Source organism: Mesocricetus auratus, unplaced genomic scaffold, assembly GCF_017639785.1.
Source record: "Mesocricetus auratus isolate SY011 unplaced genomic scaffold, BCM_Maur_2.0 Super-Scaffold_100008, whole genome shotgun sequence".
Taxonomy (NCBI): Eukaryota; Metazoa; Chordata; class Mammalia; order Rodentia; family Cricetidae; genus Mesocricetus; species Mesocricetus auratus.
In genome coordinates, this window is record NW_024429192.1 from 36,879,864 (window position 1) to 36,902,784 (window position 22,921).

The 22,921-nt window shown below is 36.9% G+C and overlaps 1 protein-coding gene across 18 annotated transcripts in view; it reads right to left on the reverse strand.

Moving 5' to 3' along the window:
* Positions 1–22,921, reverse strand: part of Senp7 (SUMO specific peptidase 7) — a 130,188-nt gene that overhangs the window by 20,208 nt on the left and 87,059 nt on the right. For all 18 annotated transcript variants that reach the window (XM_040750682.1, XM_040750681.1, XM_021229930.2 and 15 more), the window contains 6 exons: positions 21,928–22,074; positions 19,557–19,590; positions 7,659–7,838; positions 3,959–4,221; positions 2,716–2,849; positions 1,293–1,409 (listed from right to left, as the gene is read on the reverse strand). In XM_040750682.1, the coding sequence (XP_040606616.1) occupies positions 1,293–1,409; positions 2,716–2,849; positions 3,959–4,221; positions 7,659–7,838; positions 19,557–19,590; positions 21,928–22,074 (875 nt within the window). The remainder of the gene's footprint in view (positions 1–1,292; positions 1,410–2,715; positions 2,850–3,958; positions 4,222–7,658; positions 7,839–19,556; positions 19,591–21,927; positions 22,075–22,921) is intronic.

Here is a 22,921-nt window from a genome sequence, read left to right on the forward strand (position 1 = left end):
GGCGCACGCCTTTAATCCCAGCACTCGGGAGGCAGAGGCAGGCGGATCTCTGTGAGTTCGAGGCCAGGCTGGACCGATAGCCTCCAAAACAATACAGAGAAACCCTGTCTCGTAAAAACCAAATAATAATAATAATAATAATAATAATAATAATAATAATAATAAATAAATTTCCTTTGCAAGAAAAGACTTTGGGAATTACTAGTATTCTTCATTTGGGTTTTTTTTTTTACTTTAGTTAGGCTTTATTTATGTTTATTACAACAGAGGTATACCATTTAGGCCAGCCTGGCCTTGAACTTACAATCCTCCTTCTTTAGCCTTCTGGGTGCTAAAATTAAAGGGCTCTACCCAACACCAGTCAAGGAATGGAGCCATGTGAAGAACCATGCTTGTGGGAACACTCCAAGAAAACAAGAGTGACCTATTTCTTTAAAAACATGGACTTGTTCTTGGAATGTGTTTGCATGGTCCTTCTGGGTGTAGCAGGTGGGACTTAGTTTACTTCAGATTATTGCCGCTGTTATTCAACTAAATTTCAAACTAGCCTTTATATATTCTATGGAAATACATTTTTGCCACATGTGGCTTTTTCTTGTGACTGTATACGGCTTGACCTTTACTCTGGTGACCATTCTTAACCCTCAGAGTATAAACTGTCTGATGTTCTGAATAAAGTTGGCTATTGCATGCGACTTCAGTCTGCCTCATTGATCATCTTCATTCCTTAGGCCCCTTCATTCCACTGCCTTTGAGCAGTGGTAAAAGACAAGTGAATAGAGTTGTTTCTTTTCTTTCCCAAAAGTATTCTGAATTTTGTAAATACTTCCTTCACCACAATATACAGTGTTCAAAAAGTACACATCAAAAAAATCAACACATAAAGACTACATCAAAAAAGCAAGCAGTAACTCTTCTAAGATGTATAATGTCTACAGATGGTGAGAGAATGCAAGTGAATTAGTAAATCTAAGTAAATTCTGGTATGCAAAATGCTTTCTGAATCTGAAATCTTCCCATGTTACTTTTAACTAGAACTGAAAATAATTCAGATAAAGACACTTATTTTCAGGCAGGGGTACAGCTCAATAGCAGAGTATTTTCTTACTATACACAAGGCTCTAAGTTCAATTCCCAGCTTTCCTACTATGCACAAGGCTCTAGATTCAACCCAGGCTTTCCTACTATGCACAGGGCTCTAAGTTTACTCCTGAGTACAAGTGATTAAAAAAAAAGACACTTAAGTTTTACAGTAAAACCGATAAAACAAATGAGATAATTCTTGTACTTACTTAAGGTAAAAGTCAATGATTACATCATTAAGAAATTCTCCTTCTTCTAAACACTCCAAATCTTCATTAGTTACTCCCAAGCCCCCCTTGGTAGGTGGTGGAGGATAAACAATCAACCTTTAAAAAATAAAGTTAAAATAGAACTTACTATACTACATAAAATATATTTATATATGACATGTAATATATTAATGTTAAATTAATATATTAATTAAAAGATTTCTCATGAAACAGCCAGTAGGCAGTAATATCCACAGCTAACTATATATGGTAAAATAGCAAGACATAACTGATTAAACTTTCCTACATCTTCATAAATCTATGCTACATTGGCCATTAGCTTTTCTTTTCCACTAACTCCCATGGGGTTAGCCCTAGAAGACTAACATCTAATACACGTCTAGGAAAAGGGCATATCTTACGATGCCGTAAGGCTGTTGCTCTTTTACATAATTTTTAACTCTCTACAACTCCTGTAATAAAGCAAAAATTACCCAATGCACCAATCTGCAATTCTAAAGTTGAATCTAAAATGAATCCTTTTCTGTTTAGAAAAGTCAGAACTCAAAAACCATTCAATCTTTCTGGTGGCCAAGAGGTGGATACTGAAGAAGTAAGAAGGGAGTTTAGGGACTCCATTTCCCCTAAGAAAGTGCTTACAATGTAAGCTGAAGACAACATAAAGGAAACCATCAGATCAGAACCGGAGGGTGGCAGAGTACAAGTCACAGCTCAGAAGCATTCTCCTGACATTCCCCTTTAAAAGTTAGGGAGAAAACCAGAAGTGAATTCCAGGCTATGGCCTTTGAATCATCAGGGCACTGTTTGATGGGCAAATGTAGTAATTTAATAAAGCTATAAAGCCTATACCAGAAAAATGTCTTGAAACCAAGTGTCATCCACAGTTGATTGCATCTTGATATCAAAGCACTTAAACAAGAAAACTGAATTTTTTAAATCTAGTTTGATAGCTTCTATGTAACCAGTTATTGTCTTATCCTGTGCTTTCAACTCCTCTAAAAAAATGAGGTGAGGGAAAAAAATATTCATATGTACAGAAGTAATCTCCAATGTACAGAATACTCTGCCTTACCACAAACAGAAAACATGTAACAGATAATCTACCAAGCAGCACCTTTAAAGAGAACTTAAATATACACCCAAAGTACCTAAACTGAGAAACATTTAATAAGCAGATTCCTTTCCTTATCATATGCTCATCTATAAGAAGTATCATTTCCAAAATCATAAATTGCTATCCCAAGATTTTCAATAAGCTCTTTAATGTTTCCAAATTGTGGTGAATCATTGTTTCATACAGACACAAAATTAAATGACACCTATTAGTTTCATGATAATTTATAGGTGCCTCATAAACAGAATTATTTCCATCACTACAAACAGGATGGGACACAGCTCCTACTTCTGAACAGGTCCAGTGTGCCTGACTTCTCGCCATTCTTCATCAGGACTTGAAGTGATAGAAAGTGAGTAGCAGCCACTGCTTTGTTTCTGTAGCAAAGTGTAAGTAGGCTTGATGGCATCTAAATTTGAGGGCTGAAAGGAAAAAAAACTCTATCATGAGTGCATAAAAACAAACATTAGCTTTCAAAAACACAGGTAAAATCTAGATTTGTAGATGAAAAACTATGACTCAAAGAAATGTGTACCAAAGAGTAACAACTACACTTTTAAAATTACTATACATATAAAATCAAATAAAAAAATTACCTTTTATTGAAAGATTTCATATACAATATAAGGTCTAAAGTTTAACCTAAAGTTCTACATCCAGGTATGAGTTCCACAATTAAAGAAGAATTTAAGTTTGTGGTTCAAAATAATCAAAACAGGTAGATAGTAATAAGAAAAACTGAAATTTTAAATTAAAGGAAACTGGCTCATATCATAACTGATACTCTATCATTAAATGAAAAGTAACATATAAATTTGTATATGCAATATAGTTAAGCTTTCTGCTTCACCTATGGGTATGTATGGGCTTTTTGAATAAAAGAGCCTTGGAATGCATTTATGTACATTTCTATGTGTGTGAACAAATGTATTTGCCATAGCCACTTAGAAAATATTTTTCTTTTAGACATAATTGACAGTTATATAAGCCACAAGTATATTACCAATCTACAAAAATGTATGACTTATTTTTATTAATTTACCATGAACACTATGTACATGTGCGCTTATGATACACATGTGTAGGCATGTATGTGGCACAGCATGTGTGTGGAAGCTGGTTCTCTCCTTCCAGCTTTCTGTGAGCTTCAGAAACTTAGACAAGAAGCACTTCACCCAATAAGTCATCTAAAAGGCCCCCAAACATAACATTTTTAATTACTATTGTTTTGAGACAATGTTAGACTTACAGAACGTTGAAAAAAGGAAAACCTGTCTATATCTGACTATCTTACTAAAAAGGTAACACCCATTCATGTCTTCACTCCCACATCAGCATCAGTATGAGATGTCTATGCAGTGCTTTGGTTACACTCTCATCCAATCATTACTGATTTTGTTGAAGACACTTTCCAGCTTTAACACTGGAAATTCTTTTGTGTTCTTATGTACTTTGAACAAAACAGCATTTTAAACAGTGAAACACTTTTTAACTCCCTATCCTCAGTCGATTGTGTTAATCGTATGCTAACCTGAGAGAGTGACTTCCTCTTCGTTTCTGTATCAGCAGCAACAGGGAAGGAACAGGTGGACGCATAGTAATAATGAATAAAGGAGCTTTCTTTTGAAGCGAGATCCTGAAACAAAGGTAATGCCTGATCCCAAGACAATGGATAAGAGAGTTCTGATTCTCCATTGGTTGTACTTATTTCCATCATAATATCTTTCAATTTCAATTCTTCTTTTTGTAAAACTGAACTGTTTAACTCAAGGAAAATGAATTCACTGGCTTTTGCTATAAAAGAAAAAAGAAATCAATTTTTATCAATACTTTTAAATAGACAATTATAATTAATCTAATTGTGAATAACAGTAAGGGTTTTATGTAAAATCCAACCAAATATTTTGTATGTTAGATAACAGACAAGTTTAAATTGCAAAATAGGTAGCTGGTAATCAAAAACCCAAATTCACAATTATCAGGCTCCTATTCTACTTCATTGAAATTAAAATTCCAAATAACACTGACTGTCCCATCTGCTGTACCAGCATTTAAAAGATGCTAGTATTTGCTTATGAGTGTATAAATGAATGAATAATAATCAAACCATTATTTATTTTACTTTAGCCTCTACCACAGATCCACCTAACAGCAAAAAAACATTCTTATTAACCACTTTCTTCCTTATTTAACCTACTATTTCAATAATGATCACACACATACACAAATATCAACTCACCCATGATTACAAATGCTCTTTATAATTCCACACCCTCTTACTATCTGATTATGAATTTCTCTATTGTGAGTAATTAGAACAGGAAACTATTAATTTTATGAGTATAAATTTAAATTCCTATGACATCTAGCATATATTTTAAAAGTAGAAGGGAGAATGAAATCAAAGCGGTAAGAAAAATATTACTAACTTTACCTGATTCTAAACCAGATATCACTAGGAATTGAAGAACAAAGTTAATATTTCAAGACACATACATGATGGGAGAGTCCTGTATATATGTCAATAAAGCACTGTTGGCCAATAGAGAAGCAAGATAGGTGGGACTAGGAGTCTAGGAGGATTCTGGGAAATGTAGTGAAGAGGCTGGTCGCCATGTGACTCCCAGGAGGAATGGACGCGGCAGTAGTGTGTCCTAGCAAAGATAAGTTCTTGTAAAATATATATGAGTAATTATGGGTTAATAATCAAGTCAGACCTAGATGATAAGAAACCAAGCAAACGGCCAACAGCTTCATAATTATTACAGGGTCCTGTGTGTTATTTGGGGGCTGAAACTGCAGCAGGGCCCAGGTGGCTGGCAGAGAAGACAACACGTTACACATACATGTATCTTTGTATGTGCTATCAGAACACACAGAAAAGCACTCAAGTCTTAGAAGTCTGATATGTACATAAGCTGAACTTAATAGAAATTAAGAAAACACAGAATATAGAGATATCTATAATTTATTTAACTGGGCTATTAATTATGTCGCAGTTTATAATTAAATAATAGCCAAAATGTCTTAATAAAAGTAATCATGGATAATGTAACTTTCTCTAAAGTCACACTTTAGCCCATAAATTAAGTCTTAACAAATACAAAATAAATAAAATAATTTCTTCTATCGGGTCATATCACAAGATGAATAAAACTATAAATCCAGAGCAAGAGAGAAACACAAATACTTGAACACTAAACACTCTTAAATGACCAATCACTGGACCATTGAAGAAATCAGGCAGGAATGAAATTTTTAAATTCCTATAGTCAAACAAAATGAAAATATAACCTACCAGAACCACTCGGGTACTGCAAAGGCAGTTCTAAGAGTTTATAGCAGTGATTCTTACATCAAATTTTTTAAAAAATCAGAGAGATCTCTGGAAACAAGAACAAGCCAAACCAAAAATCAGAGAGATCTCTGGAAACAAGAACAAGCCAAACCAAAAATCAGAGAGATCTCTGGAAACAAGAACAAGCCAAACCAAAGAGCAGTAGATGAAAAGAAGTAAGGATCAGGGCAACCTTAATTAAATAGACCAAGAACAGTGCAAAGACTCAAGCAAAGAGTTGGTGCTTAGACAAAGTAAAGACTGGGGTAAAGAAAGAAGGTTGCCGCCAAGCCTGCAGACATGAGTTTATCCCCAGGACCCACATAGTAGAAGAGAAATGACACTCAAAAGGTGTCCTTTGACTTCCGCATGTGTGTGTGTATGCACACAGGAATGTGCCTGAGCGTGGACAAAAATAAAAGCAAAAAATTAAAGAAATAAACTCAGAAATACTTAATCAACTTGATCAAAACAAAGAGAAGTCATAGATTAATAAAATTAGATATGAAAAGGGAACTATTACATAAGATATCAATGAAGTCCAAGGGACCGTTAGGGAATACTTTGAAAATTCATTCTAAAATCCTGGAATAACTAAAAGAAACAAGCAAATTTCTACACAAGTATGACCTGCTAAACATAATTCAAGAAGATATAATATTTAAAAAGTAACAAGATCTGTCACAAACAACAACATTGAAGAAATACTAAGGTATATCCCAACAAAGAAAAGCACAGGACCATTCAGATTCACTACCTATTTTCCAGGCCATTAAAAAAAATAAGGATAAGGCTGGAGAGATAGTTGGTTAGTTAAGAATATTTTCTGCCCTTCCACAGAACTTGAGTTTGGTTCCCAACACCACATCAAGTAACTCACAACCACCTCGAATTCCAGGGAATCTAATACACTCTTTTGGCCTCCATGGGCACCTGCACACACAAAGCATATAGATACACAGGTAAACACACACACACACACACACACACACACACACACACACACACACACACACACACGGAGGGATGGACTAACACTAATGCTCCTCGGAGAATTCCACAAAATAGAAAAGGAGAAGCAACACTACTCAATTCATTGTACAAAGTCAGGATCACCCTAGTATCAAAACCAGATAGGGGCACAACACAAAAGAAAATTATACACCAATTTCTTTAATAAAATCATAAAATCACTCAAACAAGTTCCTGAAAACTGAATCCCAGAACACCCTGATAAAACTCATATAGCATGACCATGCCAATATCATTCCAGGGAGACAAGGATGGTTCAACATATACAAATCAATAACTGTAATCAAATGCATAAATATATTAAGGGCAGGAATCACAGGATCATCTTAATCCTGTGAAAAGGCTTTGACAAAAAACTCAACATTCTTTTGCCAATAATAATAACACTTAGGCACCTGCCATGTACACGTGACATAAAAGCAGAAGCGAACTATTTGGGGGTGGAAGGGGACAAAGGGAGAGGGAAGGAAGAACAGGAAATGGAGTACAAATACAAAGTACATTCAATATGAAAATGTCATAATAAAGCAACTGTTTTCTATACTAAGTAAAATAACTAATTAAAGCAGGAATATAAATGAAGATAATGGACTAAAATATGGCTTTAAGGGCACAGAGATGTTTTATCTGCAAATAATCAACATTTATAACTCTTTTCAAGTTTGGTTATTTTCCATAACTAAATAAAATTACCAGGCAAAATTAAGTGAAGAGGTAAAATAATTTATCTAATATTAGTGGGTAACATTTTAATTCAAGGAAATTAATTTTAATCCAATGAAATAAAAACAGTCTAGAAGAAATTACTTCACATATATGTTTTGAGGCTCTCCTGAAGTCTAGGAATGATCTTTATACTCACATTGCTGGTTTAGCATGGGGTTCTCTAACTGGGTCTCAATTTCTTGAAGGTATTTTGAGGAAACCCAAAGGAAAATGATAGCATGGCTCCTCTTACTGTGATCATCATCCTTGCTTTTCCATAACCCAAACCTCTTTAAATGTGCGGTGTCCACTGACAGCGAAACCTCATTCATGGACACTGAAATAAATAAAACAAGCAATTAAAAAGAAACCTATTTAGGAATACACCATCTCTGATACTTCTTGATAGACTATATGTGTTAGTAAGGGTTTCCATTGCTGTGATGAAACACCATGCCCAAAAAAAATCTGGGGAGGAATATGTGTGAAATTGCCAAAGGAAAATTTAATTGTCATCTGAGAAATGGTGAGAATGGGAAAACAGTCTTCCCTGGGGAAGAACATACCAGCTAATTATCCAATGCCAAACAGTCAGCTCTGAAAACACATGCATGCAAGTAACAGTACAGGGACAAAACAAGTTGTAGTGATATATTTAAGACTCTGTGTGTGTGTGTGTGTGTGTGTGTGTGTGTGTGTGTGTGTGTGTGTGTGTGTGTGTGTGTCTGTGTGTGTGTGTGTGTCTGTGTCTGTGTGTCTGCATGTTAAAGAAACAGAGGCCATTAGTTTGAAAGAGAGAAAGAGGGGTACATGAAGGTGGCTTAAGAGAGGAAAGAGAAAGATATAGCTTTTATTATAATCTCAAAAAATAAATAATAATAATTCATCTGAAAAAAGAGGTGGACAGTATAGAAATCATGGTATTGGTATAGCTTCTTGTCATATGCCGAAAACTGATACGCTCACAGACTCCTGCCCATTGTTCATTGCTGCTCTATTCATAACAGTTAGGAAATGAAAACAACGTAAATGTCTACAACCATCAAATGGATAATGAAAGTGTGGTACACATACATTACAGAATACTACTCAGCTGTAAAAAATAAAATAGAATATAATCTGGTCTTTGCAGGTAAATAGAACAGAAAAGATCATATTGGGTAAGGTAACCAGATTCAGAGAGAAAAAGGTAGCAATTACAAATTGCCCCAGAAAAAATACAAAGAGGAGATTCTATTAACTATTTAGGTTATAAAATAGATGCTCAGAAAATTAGACCACAGAAAGTACAGATCAGAAGAGATCGTTACCGGACTCTTAATGATCTTCAAAAACTATTAGGAGAAATCTCTCAATTACAGACAATTATCGGCGTAGAAGGGCATGATTTGAAACACCTAAAAATGGCTTTAAAAGGAGATAAAGACCTAAACAGCCCACAAGTACTATCAGCTGAGGCTGAAAAAGAATTAGAATGGGTAGAAAAGAGAATATTAGAAGCACATGTAGACCGTGTGGATCCAAAACTGGACTGTATTCTGGTTATTTTGCCATCTAGAGAATACCCCTCAGGAATATTAATGCAGAGGGAAGACATCATACTAGAATGGGTATTTCTGCCACATAAACAGAATAAAAAATTAAAAACATATATAGAAAAGATCTCTGATTTGATATTAAAAGGTAAGTTAAGGCTTTGTCAACTGACTGGGAAAGACCCAGCTGAAATTATTGTACCTTTAACAAATGATGAAATTTCCTCCTTATGGAAGGATAATGAGTATTGGCAAATAGCTTGCAGTGGCTTTTTGGGAACTATTAGTAATAACTATCCCAAAACAGAGAGAATAAAATTCATAAAGAAAACAATTTGGATTCTTCCATGTATCGTGAGACAAACACCTATTTCTGGAGTTCTTACCTTCTACACGGATGCAAACAAATCAGGTAAGGCAGGGTATAAATCAGGAAATATAAGTAAAGTAGTTCAAAGCCCTTACAACTCCGTACAAAAGGCAGAGTTATATGCCATTCTCATGGTACTTAAAGACTTCACAGAGCCTCTTAATATAGTCACAGATTCTCAGTATGCAGAAAGAATTGTCTTGCATATTGAGACTGCAGAATTAGTTCCTGATAGTACAGAATTAACCTCATTATTTTTACAATTACAGGAAACCATCAGAAACAGGACTCATCCTATATATATAACACACATCAGGTCCCATACAGGTTTGCCAGGTCCTCTGGCAAAAGGCAATGATGAAATTGATCGTTTGTTAGTAGGTAATGTGCTGGAAGCTTCAGAATTTCATAAGAAACACCATGTCAACAGCAAAGGCTTAAAGAAGGATTTTCCTATCACCTGGCAACAAGCCAAAGAAATAGTAAAAAATTGCCCCAGTTGCTCATTCTACAATCAAACTCCATTACCAGCAGGTTGTAATCCTAAAGGTATTCATAGTAATGAACTTTTGCAAATGGATGTATTTCACTTCCCAGAATTTGGCAGTTTAAAATATGTACACCATACCATAGACACGTTCTCAGGATTCCAATGGGCTACTGCCCTCAGCTCTGAGAAGGCTGACTCTATTATTACACACCTCTTAGAGGTGATGGCTGTTATGGGTATACCTAAAACGATAAAAACTGACAATGCTCCAGCATATGTCTCCAGTAAATTGGAACAATTCTTCAAATATTATAATATAAAACATGTAACTGGTATACCTTACAATCCCACAGGACAAGCAGTGATTGAAAGATCTAACCGAACCTTAAAAGAGATGCTTCATAAACAGCCGGGGAAAAGAAAGACCCCTAAACACAGGTTACATAATGCTTTACTAACATTGAATTTTCTTAATGCTGATGAAAAAGGACAAACTGCAGCAGAAAGACACTGGACTACAGAGAAGACTTCTGAACTGAACCAACCAGTGTATTTTAAGGATGTTATGACCTCAGTCTGGAAACCAGGATATGTGTTACGTTGGGGAAGGGGTTATGCTTTTGTTTCCACAGGAGAAGAAAAGCTGTGGATCCCATCTAAATTAATTAAGATTCGATCAGAACAGAAAATGTCTCAGGAGCAGGAAGGATGACAGCTCATCTACAAGGTCTGCTAAGTATAAGGAGACCTCATAAAAGGAAAGAGAAGTATTCTGTTTGTGTCTTTACAGGACAATTAGTTATGAACAGTGAAAAAATCCTAGGTATATGGATACCTAAAGAAGAAAGGATAGCTACTCAGAGGACCACCAAACATGCAATAATGCGATGTGTTATCAATGTCTACATCTCTGTATTGTGTTATTATAATTTCTATTTCTTCCACTTCTTAATATGCCTGAGTCCCAATTCATCTAATTATTGCTGGCTTTGGAGTTGGATTGGCTCTCCTGCTTTAAACCCAAGCATATTGTTAAAATGCAATTCAGACTTTCTGTATTATATCAAAGAGCCATTGATATAAGACAGAAACAATGACATCAAAAAAGATATACATATATGGGGACTGTCATCTATGTATATTTGATTCTTTTCTAAAACTCTAATCTCCTTCATGTGTATTATCTTCCTTAGGGTTGCCTTTCCCAGTATTCATACACATAGAAGTTAAGAATTTCTGTGCTAACATTAATATTTCAGTTTTCCAGAGACAAAGGGATTTATTGACAGAGATCTTCAACTGCTTCAGAAAGAGAATGTGGATTCACTTTCCCGACTCCGCCTGATTCGACTGGACACATCTAATCTGCCCCACATCATCGACCCCACCTGACAGGCACCATCCTGAAGCCAGCTTGGAACTACATCACTCAACACATCGTCAGGCCAAGGAACTGATACAGTGCATCTTCTACAATCTGATCAGAGCTTCAGACAAGAGCTTCAATCAAAATCAGAAATCTAATTCGGAACTTCAGTCAAGCCTCTCCTGCAAAACAGAGACTAACTGACCTATTTAGGACTCTTGTTACACTAACAATTTTTCCCACAGGTCCCCATGATTGTCATCGTCCCACTTCAGCAGGAAGTAAATTTGAGAATTCCACGTCCCCTCTCCCTACTATTGACATTAGAGGATAGTTTACACCTGTTAGTGTTACTTTGCAATTGTTTTAGGGTTGGGATTGGAAGGAGGTGTTCAGACTTAGGCATCCTTTTCAGATAAGTTTAGAATTTAGGTGGAATGGATATGTTTAGTTTAGGATAAGTAGATTATAACTTAATTATCGCCCTCTACGTATATATGTTGTATATGTTTGAGTTTGTATCAAATTTAAATCTTCTATTTAGACTAAAAGGGGAATTGTAGGAGTGAACCCCAGAAAGCTATCCACCCATGAGGGCAGAGACATGTAAACTGACACAGGTAGATATAAAAGGAAGTGAAAGAAGAAGGAACCTCCCTTTTTTCTCCTGGAAGCCAGCCATGCTTCTGACTCCTGGTCAGTGTGACTCTCTCTCTCTATGATAAATAAATATATTGCTTTCCCTTTATAGTCTCGATACATCACGGATGAGAAACCCTCTTTAGAGTTGTTGATCAGAGTCATCCAAGGGACTCCCAAACATTACAAGCTACTGGCCTTAGCTGCTCCGAGATGTGGAAGGTAAGTTCATATTGCTGAAGACACCATGAACATCAGACACAGGGCCCAAAGGCCTCTGAGCTGAACTAACCTGAATGCCTCCTCCCTGAGAACTAGCTCTCATGATACCAGGAGCCACTATGCAGGCTTCCAAAGGAGGGAGGCAACCAACAGTGCAAGTCAGCTGTGATGCATATGAACCACGATGACTACCAACATGGCACAATAAGCCAGAGGGTGAAGCAGTAGCATGCAGAACTTGGTGGTAACCAACAACTCTCTAAAAGGACTTAAGAGCCCTCACCAAAAGGGAAGTCATGTTTGTTTCTAGAAACCTAGTTAACTATCTTGGAGGACAACCTGTAACCACCATAATCCCTAAATACTTGCTTTATACCCACAGATAAGTATATTTCTTAACCCCATCAAGGAAACTTCTCTTTGCAACAGACAGAGACCAGTGCAACAAACACACAACAAATCAAAATGCTTGTGGATCCCAGTCCCAAGTGACACATCTACAGCATAAAACGTGCACCTAAAACACAAGGACCTTTGGGGAAGAGGGGGCAGAAAGACCAAAAGCCAGCCAGGCGTTGGTGGCGCATGCCTTTAATCCCAGCACTCAGGAGGCAAAGGCAGGCGGATCTCTGTGAGTTCGAGGCCAGCCTGGTCTACAAAGTGAGTTCGAGGACAGCCTGGTCTACAAAGTGAGTTCGAGGACAGCCTCCAAAGCTACAGAGAAACCCTGTCTCGAAAAACCAAAAAAAAGAAAAAAAGACCAAAAGCCAGAGGATCAGGGAGTTTGCTGTAAGATGGGAGAGATCGCCCATGTTCTTGGATTGGTAGGATTAACATAGTAAAAATGGCAATCTTGTCAGAAGCAATCTACAGATTCAACGCAATCCCCATCAAAATACCGGCACAATTCTTCACAGAACTTGAAAGAACAATACTCAACTTTATATGGAAAAACAAAATACTCAGAATAGCTAAAACAACCCTGCACATTAAAGGAGCTTCTGGAGGCATCACCATCCCTGACTTCAAGCTCTATTATAGAGCTATAGTCCTGAAAACAGCTTTGTATTGGCACAAAAAAAGACAGGTAGATCAATAGAATTGAATTGAAAACCCTGATACTAACCCAAACACCTACAAAAACTTGATTTTTGACAAAGAAGCTAAAATTATACATTGGAAAAAAGATAGCATCTTCAACAAATGGTGCTGGCATAACTGGAGGCTGGCATAAAGAAGAATGCAGATAGATCCATGCCTGTCACCTTACACAAAACTTAAGTTCAAATTGATCAAAGGCCTCAACATAAATCCAGCCACACTGAAACTCTTAGAAGAGAAAGTGGGTGGTACCCTTAAATGAATTAGTACAGTAGACCGCTTCCTGAACATAACACCAGTAGCACAGACACTGAGGTCAACAATTAATACATGGGACCTCCTGAAACTGAGAAGCTTCTGTAAGGCAAAGGACACAGTCAACAAGACAGAAAGATAGCCCACAGGATGGGAAAAGACAATCACTAACCCCACATCTGACAAAGGGCTCCAAAATTTACAAAGAACTCAAGAAGCAAGTCTCCAAAACACCAAAGGATCCAATTAAAAAGTGGGGCACAGAACTAAATAGAGAATTCTCAGTAGACGAGTCTAAAATGGCTGAGAGGCACTTAAGAAAGTGTTCAACATCCTTAGCCATCCAGGAAATGCAAATCAAAACAACTCTGAGTCACCATCTTACTCCTATCAGAATGGCTAAAATCAAAAACACCAATGACAATTTATGCTGGAGAGGATGTGGAGAAAGGGGAACACTCCACTGCTGGTGGGAGTGCCGACTTGTTGGGGAAGTCTTATGCTAATAAAGCACTGTCTGGCCAATAGGAATCTAGATAGGTGGGGCTAGGAATCCAGGAGGATTCTGGGTAGGAGAAACACAGGAGAGTCAACATGTAACCGCCATGGGGGTAGGAGCCCAGAACTATTCTCCGGTAAGAGACATACTTAGATTAACAATTATGGGGTAATTACTTAAAGCAGAGCTAGCCAGTAAGAGACAAGCAAGGCCAACAGCTTCATAATGAATATAGCCTCTCGTGTGTTTATTTGGGATTGAAGCGGCTCTGGAACCAGGCTGGCGGGAAGGCTCCTCTCAAGGAAAGCTTCTCTTAACATAATGGTGATCAGGAGTGGGATCATGAATTTCCACGCAGAATGACAAAAGCTTTAAAGGAATTTTAGAAACAGAAGAACGGAGAGAAGCACAGATTTTTGGTAGCAGCATTTTTCTCAGGTGTGCTCTGTTTTGCTAGCGACAAGCCGAGATTCACGCGGCTCACTTACTGGAGTCTTCCTGACTCGGCATAAAAAGAAAATGAAAAAGAAAAAAAAAAACCAACAAGGTTGTTTTAAGAGACTCTGCTAACGATTGAAAGGTGTGTACGTACAGCTGGAAGTGGCAGCTTTTGCTGGATGTCAGCATGGACTGAGGCGGTAAGCTGGAGTCACGCTTACGCCCGCCATCTTGACGGAAAAACCGGCAGTTTAAAACAGCCGCGGTTTTACAGATAAGACACGTGGCCAGAAAAACATAAAGATTTACAGTAAAGTCAGACTTGGATGAACAAAACCTCTAAAGGTTTACAGTGTGTTTAAAAATATACGTGAGATTGAGAGAGAAAATGAAACGGCAAAGTGGTAAATAAATGCAAAAGCTGGCTGTGGTGGCGCACGCCGGTAGGAATTGCACCAGAGGCAGAGGCAGGCAGGTTTCCGAAGAGAAACCCTGTCTCAGAGAAAAATAAACAAAAGTGAAAGAAACAGAGTAATAATAATAATAGATAAATAAATAAGCCACACAAAGATGGAAAATACACAGAGAGTCTGGATACTGTACACTATTGTGTTTTTCAGTTTTATAATTGCTCAGGAAGGAACAGCTGCTAAAGTACACTTGATTATAAATGCTGCTAAATTAATTCAACTTATATCTTTTGAAAATGCCTTGACTTCAAAATTTAAGCATAAGGATATGTTACTCGGAAAAGGAGTTTTTATTTATGTTTCTACAGAAAATGAAAAGCTAAGGATTCCTTCCAGGCTTCTGTGGTTTCACGAACCAAGACCCCCGGAAGCAGTGGACCAGGTGTTTCAACGACTGAGACAACTAAGATGATACAGCTTTACAGACCCCGAAAATACGGACTTATACAGGTTTCTGAGTTTTGTCATTGTCCCCATGGTATAAACAGCGCCCCCTTCCAGCAGGAAGCAGTTTGGAATGAGCGACGTCCCAATTCCCATCTTGTTTATAAATCTTTGTTTTCATTTAAATGGGATTGTTTATAATTGGCTAGTGATCACAGCCAATCTTTTTTAATGGTAAAAAAGGGGAATTATGGTATGGGTATTGTTTTTCATTTATTGATACAAATTCAAGGTCAATTTTGTGATGTTTATATTTCTCCTCTTGATTAAGTATTGTGCTTATACTGATCTTTTAAAACGTAATGCATAATTGAATACAGACTATAGATAGTTACTTATAATAGAATTTATAGTTAGGTAAGTTAGGTTTTCTAGATATACAAAAATATATTTGAGATGGACAGTCTTCAAACCTCTCAAAGGCCTTCAGAACATGGCATTTAAAATGGTTTAGGGTTTTTCTTGACAATGAGAAATGTCTGCTCCTGGCAGCACCAATTACGTCTGAGAGGAAGATAGACATCGAAGAAACTTGTTATGGAGTTTGCTTTCAACATGGCAAGATTAGGCATTTGGGCAAGAAACTGCTCTTGCCTAGACTGTTTGACTGTTGCTGTATAAACTGGACAGGCAGGACCCACAGGAAAGTGACTACTGAACTCAGTCTTACAGGGTTCCTGCTTCATGAAAAAGTCTACGAGACTTTCTACAGGACAAAGAAAAGTGAATAACAGACTGCCAATGCAGATGGACAGTTTGAAATTTCCTGCTTTGCTGAGAAGTGTTCCAGACACACTGTGGCCTATGGGCTGAGATGGATGCCCAGAGGAACTTCGGGTGACTGTCCAGATAGCAAGATGTCTCTGTCAATCCTAGTGTTTATATATTATCCTTCTGTGGTCTTTGATGGAGTTGAAGACAGATAGTTATAGTTTTCCTTAGTTATGATAAAAGATAAGCTACATATAGAACTTTGAACTCACAAGGATGGTATGGATGATATTTTCTTTAAATCTTGCTAAAATATTGTAACTATGTTCTTATTTGATAACTGTTCTGTTATATACAATTTGACTGTGTTAAAGTTAAGACCTTTCTTTTTGTTTAAACAGAAAAGAGGAGATGTTGGGGAAGTCTTATGCTAATAAAGCACTGTCTGACCAATAGGAATCTAGATAGGTGGGGCTAGGAATCCAGGAGGATTCTGGGTAGGAGAAACACAGGAGAGTCAACATGTAACCGCCATGGGGGTAGGAGCCCAGAACTATTCTCCGGTAAGAGACATACTTAGATTAACAATTATGGGGTAATTACTTAAAGCAGAGCTAGCCAGTAAGAGACAAGCAAGGCCAACAGCTTCATAATGAATATAGCCTCTCGTGTGTTTATTTGGGATTGAAGCGGCTCTGGAACCAGGCTGGCGGGAAGGCTCCTCTCAAGGAAAGCTTCTCTTAACACCGACTCATACAGCCACTTTGGAAATCAATATGGAGATTCCTTAGGAAAATGGGAATCAGTATACCACAAGATCCAACAATTCCACTCTTAGGTATATACCCAAAAGATGCACATTCATACAACAAGGACATCTGTTCCACTATGTTCATAGCAGCATTATTTGTAATAGCCAGAACCTGGAAGCAACCTAGATGGCCCTCAACTGAAGAGTGGTTAGAGAAAATGTGGTACATTTATACAATGGAGTACTACTCAGTGGGGAAAAAAAAAAAAAACAATGGAATCTTGAAATTTGCCAGCAAATGGATGGCACTAGAAGAAACCATCCTGAGTGAGGTAACCCAGTCACAAAAAGACAAGCATGGTATGTGCTCACTCATATGTGGATTTTAGGCATGAAGCAGGGGAGTGCCAGCCTACAATCCCACAGCCAGAGAGTCTGGGAAACAGGGAGGACCCTAAGAGAGATATGCGTGGTAACCCAGAGAAGGGGAACAGGACAGAATCGTCTTAGGGGTCTGGGGAGTAAGTTGAAAAAAGAGAGGGGGTAAAGAGGAAGGGAGAGGAGGACATGGAGAGCAGGAAAGTTGAGTTGGGGGAAGAATAGAAGAGAGAAGGATAAGAGATACCATAATTGAAGGAGCCATTATAGGTTTGAAGAGACCTGGCACTAGTGAGATGTCCAGAGGCCCACAAGGATGACACCAACTGGCAATCTAACCAAAAGAAGGCTACCTTAAATGCCCTTCCCTGATAACATGACTGACTACTTCCTTGTGTGTCATCCTAGAGCCTTAAGGAAGCAGAAGCAGACACCGACAGCTAAACACTGAACTGAATTCCTGGAACCCCATTGCAGAGGGAGGAGGGATGAGCAAAGGGTCAAGACCGGGCAAGTGAAACTCACAGAAACAGCTGACCTGAACAAGGGGGTACTCATAGACCCAAGACTGATGACTGAGAGTCCAGCATGGGACTGATCCAGACTCCCGAATGCAGGTGTCAGTGAGGAGGCCTCAGCAATCTTTGGGGCCTCGGGCAATAGATCAGCATCTAGGACTGTCATCGAGATGGACTTTGGGAGCCCATTCCATGTGGAGGGATGCTGTCTCCACCTGGACACATGGGGGAGGACCTAGGCCCTGCCCTTGATCATATGACAGACTTTCGAGATTCCCCCATGAAGGGCCTCACCCTCCTTGGTGAGTGGAGTGTGTATTGGGGGAGGGGCTGGGGGAAAAGTTGAAGTGGGGGAAAGGAAGGGAGGGAGAGGAAGCTGGGATTGACATGTGAAACAAACTTGTTTCTAATTTAAATTAAATAAAAAAAAGAAGAAAAAGAAAAAAAAAGATTGTGTCTCCTATGGATGTCAGAAGTTACACCCATGAAGTCTCACCAGTATGACTGCCCAAACGTGAACTGAACAAGGATAACACTACATTAGGTCTTAAACATAATTAGTTCTAAAACATGTTAGTGTTTTCACCAGGGCTATTATCATGTGCCTTATATGTTCTCACTACTTAAATGGTAATCCAATCATTACATTTATTACCATAACAGAGTTCTCGATTTCGAGCATGCAGGAGCTGAGGAACTGAAGATGCTTCAATTGTATCTTCAATACTGCAGTGATGCTTCTTTTACTCTAGTTTATATCTGAAATGTTTATCTATGCATACATTTTTCTTCCTTGTTCTTTTTATAACTCTTTCTTTCCTTCTTTCTTTCACTCTTTCTTTCTTTTTGGTTTTTCGAGACAGGGTTTCTCTATATTGTTTTGGAGGCTGTCCTGGAACTCGCTCTGTAGACCAGGCTGGCCTCGAATTCACAGAGATCCTACTGCCTCTGCATCCCGAGTGTTGGGATTAAAGACATGCACCACCAATGCCCGATCTTATAATAAGCTCTCTAAAGAGATTATTCTCTATCAGTTATTATTTTTCATCACCAATTAATCTGGAAATGTTTTTGTTTGGGAAAGGATGAGAAAATAGTCTATGTCTCTTTAAGCTGTAAGTAAATTTCCATTCTTCTTTACTTAGATAAGATACAGCATAAAAAAAAAACTCTGTCACTGGGCAGTGGTGGCTCACACCTTTAATCCCAGCACTCGGGAGGCAGAGGCAGGCGGATCTCTGTTGAGTTCAGAGACAAGTCTGGTCTACAAGAGCTAGTTTCAGGACAGCCTCGAAAAATCAAAAGACAAAACCAAAAAGCCTCTCTGCCTATGAAAATATATACTATGTTTGTGTGCTTTTTCCTTAATTTTTTAATGATTTATTTAACTTTATTTTATGTGCATTGGTGTAAATGTGTCAGATCCCCAGGAACCGGAGTTACAGACAGTTGTGAGCTGCCATGTGTGTGCTGGGAATTGAACCCGGGTTCTCTGTAAGAATAGCCAGTGCTCTTGACAACTGAGCCATCTCTGCAGTCCCTTCCCTTTAGTTCTTATCTTAATCATTTTCATATATAGCCAAATACTTGCACTGTCAATTTTTATTTTTGTTAATCCTAAGAAAGCATTAAGAGTACTTTATTATCATTTGATTTATAGTCATTAAAATAATAATTAATATGTTCTTTTGGGTACTGTAAAATATTTTAAGGTTTTTTGGAACTGCAAAACATTAAATTGCCTTCACTTGACTTACTTTCTATACTGTAATGTGATGGAAAACTTGTGAAAATTTCAGAACTTTTCAAATAAATTACTATATACCCAAAATTACCCAAAATGAAAAAATGTCATTAAGATGGCTTACCTTGAAATGGGATTTTAATATACTTCGTTGTGAACTAAAGAAAAAATATGATACAAAAAATGAGTTACTACTCCAAATGTGTTTCTATTCCATTTTCTTAGTCTTCAAGTATTTAGTACTATTCAGTTTTTAGTACTTAACAAAGCAATAAAGAATCAAAGCAAAGAACTATCTCAATGTAAAGACTTAGTTTTAGGGTTCAGAGTCTTTAACTTAACCAAAATATTCATTTATAAAGAGTGGTAAAACCCTACTTTTCAAAAGCGTGTTCTGAGATTTTAAGAACTAAGACTATTTGAAGAAATGACAGGAAGATCACACAAGGCAACTACCTCCAAAGATGACCATTCTCTTAGGGATTAGCCAAAGTCACAAGAGACAACTGATCAAACAATGGTGCCAACGTACTATTTATTTCTAATGTGACATTACAAGTATCAGAAGACTTAGTTATATCCCCACACGCTGTGGACCTTCTATCTTTGAAAACTAACTGAACTCAGAAGATTGTTTTTACTACACACAAACAGAACAACAACAGAAATGCTTAATAAAGAATTTATTAATGAAGCTGACTTCAAGATAGCGATGCACCTGTCAGAAGATGGCATAAATTAAGTCTCAAGCCAGCACAGCCCTCTGCTGAGTAACTTTTGGTAGAGCATCGTTATCTCTTTTATGCCCAGCAATCTTTTCTTTGTTCTGTTCAGGAACTCCCTTTGACTGAGGGTCCTTGCTCTTTCTGATCCTTCTACGTCATTAAACTATCTCCTCTGACTGTCTTCTGTGTGTCTGTGCAACTTAAATGTTGTACTTAGAACTCTCATGACAAAACTTTACATGTACTATCCAAGCAGGTTTGTCTTTTAACAATTGCTTTTCCCTTACTAACAAATAAATCTGCCTATACTTGTTTGGTTAAGTTTCTCTTCTGATCAATATATATATGAAATTGTTGACTATATCAGAGATATAACTTGTGAACACAAGATAAAAATCAAATAGACAACATACAGCATATGAGTTCTAGGCAAGTAACCAAGTATTCAATGACAATACAGGTTAATTAGTATTCCATTTATTTTCTTAATTAAAATTATATTCATATTATATTTTGCATCATTAGTTTCCTAATCCATCTAAACAGTAACTAAAATAATATTGAGAAATTTATCTTAATTACAAAAATGTCTAACATAGTAAATCCTCTAATGTCTGAAAAATTAAATTTAATTACCTAATATGTTTACCCACCAAAAAACATTTCTTTCATTTCTGATACAACAAATCATGATCTGTCTGAAAAAGAATACATATATCTGAAAAAGAATACATATAAAATATATTTTGAAGACCAAGACATTTTTAAGGCTGTTACCCTTTTCCCTTATTACTTCCTATATTTTAATTTTAAAAGCTATCTACATGTTCTCCCATCATAATTCTATATATTATACAATTGCTGAGTCTTTCTTCATGTACATAAATTTATATTAATTTATTAAACTGCTTTCCTGTAATAAATTTGTTTCAAGCTCCTGGACTCATGTGACCATCCTACCTCAGCCTCCCAAATGAGACCACAAATGGATACCACTGTGGCCAACGTAAACCCAGCAATAATTAAAGCAAAACACTAGGACAATTGAAATGAACAACAAATGGAAAATGTTAAAGAGATCCATCCCCAAATGGGAAGGAGACATAAATTAAAATAATTGTGGTAAATTGCACAATAATACATATAATACTGTTAGGGATATATGGATATATATGCATATGAGAAAGATGAAAATATATACATTCCAAATTAACAGCTGTTGTCTTGGTATGCAAAATTATTTGTGGTCTTCATGGAGATTTTTTTGCTTACTTCTGGATTTTGCCTACAACAAACTTTACACTGTTCTGAAAGTGAAAATATGGTCACTAATATTTTTTATAGTTCTTTCTTTTATTTGTGGGATTATAATATAATTACATCATTTCCCCCTTCCCTCTCCGCCCTGTAAGTCTTTCCATATACCACTCCTTTCTCTCTTTCAAATTCATAGCTTCTCTGTTCATTAATTATTGTTTTCATGTATATCTGTATTTGTAGATACACATATATTTCTAAATATTACAGCTCAGTCTGTATAATGTCGTTTGTAAGTCTGTATGTTTGTTTTCTGAGCAGATCATTTGGCACTGGATAAATGGTGTGCTTTTTCCTGGGGAAGACTGTTTCTTCTGCTCTCAGAGTTGAACCTTGTGGTCCTTACCCTGTCCACTTAGTCTATTGTTGTTGTCCTTTTTCAGTTTGTCTTTAGTCAATGATGTAGCGACACATTACTGAGATTTTTATACAAAAAGCTATGGATTTACTTACCGTGACACAACCTTTTGAAGCTCCTTTTATTTTACCAATATATACAGAAGTAAATACAAAATCCAGTTTCAGATCCATTTCACTATTAGGTTTAATACATGAAATGTCTTCCATGTCAGGATTGTAGGGACAAACTTCAGATGATGCCTAACAAAGAATAAATTATAAATGTATAAATCTCTAAGAATTATAAAATAGTTGAAAATTATGTTCAAAGACAAAATTCTTTAAACTATGATTAAAGAACTTTATACTGTTCTTTTTTGTTGTTGTTATTGTTTGTTTTTGTTTTTCAAGACAGGGTTTCTCTGTATTGCCATGGAGCCTGTCCTGGAACTCGCTCTGTAGACCAGGCTGCCTTCGGACTCACAGAGATCCGCCTGCCTCTGCCTCCCAAGTGCTGGGATTAAAGGTGTGTGTCACAAATGTCCAGCTCTTTATACTGTTCTTAATGTGAAAAAACAGTCACTAGGATATTTTTTGTATAAAATATAGATTTTAAACTTATTTTTCTACTTTGAATTTTAGATACTTTTAATTTTGTATGTGCATACTAAAAATGAACAGACTTGGGGTTAATTTTATGGGATTTTTTAATGTGTTGAAAGACATTATATCCATTTTGAAATGTATCTTGAATTTACTTTAATGTCTCTCTCTTACCTGACTGTTACCCAGCCAAGTTTGTTTACTTACTGTTTGGGTTGAAGGGAACAGGGAGAAGAAAAGCCAGTGACTTGGCGGCAAGTTGTCTGGGTAAAGAAAACCAAACAAGATTGCTACCAAATTTATCCTGTGTTTTATGGTAACTTACATTCTTGCATAAGCCTCCCTCATTACCCTTTGAGTTTAAGATGAAGAGCTATGGGGTTTTTTTCTCCCTTTTAAACCTGAAAACAGTATAAACTCAAGTGGGCATTTAGAGATATTTGTTGAATTAAATTAGACTAATGTTAAATTTTAACTCAAGTCAAATATTTTTCTAATGATTTTT